Genomic DNA, 3,943 nt, shown 5'->3' with positions numbered 1-3,943 from the left:
CAATATCCTGTGATAAACCATATGGAAAAGAACATGAGAAAGAATATATATATATGTATCTATGAGTCTCTCTGCTGCACATCAGAAATTAACACATTATAAATCAACTATACTTCAATAAAATTTTAAAGAAGTATTGTGTTTTCAATTTAAGCAATTGGTATGCCACCGGTAAACAAAACTTTATAGGTCATCTGAAATGTTAAGAATAGATCCTAAGAATATATTCTGACACTTGCTTTCTCAGGGACTTCTTTACATCTCTGTTCCTTAGACTGTAGATGAGGGGGTTCAACATGGGGATTACCACTGTGTAGAACAGAGACAGCACTTTGTTCTGGTCAATTGAGTAGCTGGATTTGGGCATCACATAAATGAAGGTAATCGTTCCATAGTAGAGAGTGGCTGCGGTGAGGTGAGAGGTGCAGGTGGAGAAGGCCTTGTGTCTCCCTTCAATGGAGTGCATCTTCAGGATGGTGTTGAGGATGCAGATGTAAGAGACAGTTATGACAGACACTGTGATCACAATGATGGAGCCAGAAGAGATGGAAGGGATAATTTCAATGATGGAGACATCTGAGCAGGAAAGTTTCAACAGAGGGGAGAAATCACAGAAAAAGTGGTCTACCTGATTTGGTCCACAGAAAGACAGAGTCAATAAACAACTAGCAAATGTCCAAGCGTTCACACACCCACCCAGATAGCAAGACCCAACCAAGGTGACACAGACTCTGGAGGACATGTGGGTGGAGTAGAGCAGGGGCAAGCAGATGGCCACATAGCGGTCATAGGCCATGGCAGCCAGCAGGAAGCACTCAGCTGTCCCAAATGTGACCCCAGAACAGAGCTGGGCTTCACAGCCAGCAACTGGGAGGGCCAATCTATGTTTCAGAAGTCCTATAATCATCATAGGTGTGATGGATGTGGAAAACCCGATGTCTACAAAAGCCAAGTGACTGAGGAAGAAATACATGGGAGTATGAAGGTGGGAACAGCTTCTTACTAAAATGATTATGCTAATATTGCCTATTAAGGTGATGACATAAATGCTTAGAAATATCACAAAGAAGATGACACAAAGTGTCGGATCTTCTGTTAACCCCAAAAGGATAAACTCTGTCACACTGGTGTGGTTTCCAACCTCCATGTCCTCTGGGAATTGTTCCTGTTGAAGGAAATGTGAATGTTCACTTGTTTTATGCTTTCTTTCTACACATTTCCAGTTTTCTTTAGCTGTTCCTGAATTTCTCTGATTATTCCTTGGACCCATTCATAGTGTTTACTTCCTCTACCTGGTCTGTAAATATGATGCTGTAGATGCTGTTTTGATTTTTTGTTTCTTTCCTTTTTACATGAAAAGAATGATTCAACCTCACTCTCTGGTGGTCTCAATTTTATTCTTTTATTTATCCACCATTTATTTTAAAACACCTCCTTAGCTCTGAATCTTAGAACTCTCTTCTGCTATCCAGATGCATAGTTTCAATAATTGATTGGAAGTCTCCAGTTGGAGATCCAAGAAATACCCTAATTCAGCCTCCTCCAGACCAAACTCATCCCTTCTTTGGACCACTCCTCCTATGTTCTGTATCTGTGGAATGATACCACAATCCACCCAATCTCTTGTGTCTGAAATATGCAACTGGTCCTCATCTTATTCCTCACCTTGTACCACATCTAAGAAAATCCTAATGATTCTATCTACAATTTTGCTCTCCATTTATTTATCCATTTCCATACTCCCACTGCTAGTGTCTCTGCTTTAGTTGAGACTGTGTTCATTTTTCCTCTATATTTTGTTCATCTATTTACCTCCTTGTCTCCATTCTTGTGTCCTTATAATTCACAATATATCTGCCACAGTGATCTCTTGCTCAAGTAAAAAGGTGATACCGAAGGAATTCTTTTAAGATTTTCATGATTCTCCAGCCTGCAGGAGGAAACCTAACCTCTTTAGCAGAGCACAGTGTACACTTTCTGGTGTACCCCCTGCATAGGACATTTTGCATGTCTCTCAGGATGTTTCCATCCAACACTTGCACTAATCCAAATTCCTGAACTATTTAGAGTCCCCTCAGTGGACTCTGGAGAAGGCAATGGCACCCCACTCCAGTACTCTTGCCTGGAAAATCCCATGATGGAGGAGCCTGGTAGGCTGCAGTCCATGGGGTCGCTGAGTCGGACACGACTGAGCAACTTCACTTTCACTTTTCACTTTCATGCACTGGAGAAGGAAATGGTAACCCACTCTAGTGTTCTTGCCTGGAGAATCTCAGGGATGGGGGACCCTGGTGGGCTCCCATCTATGGGGTCATGCAGAGTTGGACACGACTGAAGCGACTCAGCTGCAGCAGCAGTGCACTCCATCCTACTGGGCTGTAATTCTTGTTCTCTCACTTGGATGGCCCTCCAGTCTCTCCCACTGTCATTACCTGGATGACTTCATTCATCCTTAAGATTCATTTACCTGCAAAGCTTTCTTTGCCTTCTAAGAGACAATCAGAAAACTTTCCTTTGTGTTGATATCACAGTTTGAAGTTGTCTAGATTGCCATTGTTTATACCTGCATTAGGGTTTTTGTTGTTGTTTGCATTTTTACATTTTGCTATCCCCAAGTAACATACATTCTCCTCAACAATGTTGCATTTTATCCCTGTGTCACAAATAACTAGTGCTTGGGAACAAACTGTGCTAAAGAAAAGCTTGCTGAATGAATTGTACAATATAATGAATATACTGTTGGGAACCAGAAATGAATAAAATTTAGGTTCCTTGTTGAGAGAAACCAAGTCTTGTAGAGAAGAAAGACATTAAACATATTATTAGTGTATAGAAAGTCCGTAAGAGTAGTGTAAGTAAAATAACTTCTTGTACTGTTTCTAAACGAAAATTGTATAATTACATTGAGGGTGAACACTTGAAAATTCAAAAGAAACATTCCTCTGAAATCTGGCTACTATTATGCAAGTTAACTATTACAAACTAATTTATTTCCATGAATTTTTTCTTCTAATATATTTAGATGGGCTTCCCTGATAGCTCAATTGGTAAAGAATCCGTCTGCAGTGCAGGAGACCCTGGTTGATTCCTGGGTTGGGAAGATCTGCTGGAGAAGGGATAGGCTACCCATTCCATTATTCTAGGGCTTCCTTGTGGCTCAGCTGGTAAAGAATCTGCCCACATGCAGGACACCTGGGTTTGATCCCTGGGTTGGGAAGATCTCCTGGAGAAGGGAAAGGCTACCCACTCCAGTATTCTGGCCTGGAGAATTCCATGGACTATATATAGTCTATGGGGTCACAAAGAGTTGAACATGACTGAGTGACTTTCACTTAGATTCCTGGTTTGGGAAGATCCCCTGGAGGAGGGCATGGCAACCCATGCCAGTATTCTTGCCTGGAGAATCCCATGGGCAGAGGAGCCTGGTGTGCTACAGCTCATAGGGTCTCAAAGAGTTGGATATGACTGACGTGACTGAGCACACATGCACACAATATATTTTAATACAACTTCTACGATATTGTATATGGAAGTTTAACATCATTAGTTTTCTTTGCATTTCATGTAAAAAGTATGTTGTATAGTCACTAAGTTGTGTCTGACACTTTGATGCCCCCATGGACTGTAGCCTGCCATGCTCTTCTGTGCAAGGAATTTTCCAGGCAAGAATACTGGAGTGGGTTGTCATTTACTTATCCAGGGGATCTTCCCAACCCAGGGATCTAAATTGTGTCTCCTGCATTGGCTGGCAGATTCTTTACCAATGAGCCATCAGGGAAACCCATAAAAAGTTTATCACATTATAATTCCTCACATAATATCTGAGATCTTCATGATAATGAAGTTACTAGTGACAATGAGTTACTAGAGATAATGATAATGAGTTAGTAACTCTTAATCACCCACTAATCCAAGCCGGGCTTCAGCAATATGTGAGCCGTGA

General features: G+C 41.3%; 1 protein-coding gene across 1 annotated transcript; it reads right to left on the bottom strand.

Moving 5' to 3' along the window:
* Positions 1-202: 202 nt before the first annotated feature.
* LOC136174694 (olfactory receptor 5P1-like) lies at positions 203-1,147 on the bottom strand. Its single transcript, XM_065944877.1, has one exon. It carries the CDS (start codon positions 1,145-1,147, stop codon positions 203-205), a length of 945 nt encoding a protein of 314 aa, XP_065800949.1.
* Between the last annotated feature and the right edge of the window lie 2,796 nt (positions 1,148-3,943).

The sequence above is a fragment of the Muntiacus reevesi genome, chromosome 9, assembly GCF_963930625.1.
Source record: "Muntiacus reevesi chromosome 9, mMunRee1.1, whole genome shotgun sequence".
Lineage (NCBI taxonomy): Eukaryota > Metazoa > Chordata > Mammalia > Artiodactyla > Cervidae > Muntiacus > Muntiacus reevesi.
The sequence above is the reverse complement of the archived record's forward strand: the minus strand, read 5'-3'. Positions and strand labels throughout refer to the sequence as shown.

What these genes read in the sequence shown, in the direction of transcription:
- LOC136174694 (XM_065944877.1), bottom strand. Translation starts at nt 1,147, where the DNA reads ATGGAGGTTGGAAACCACACCAGTGTGACAGAGTTTATCCTTTTGGGG.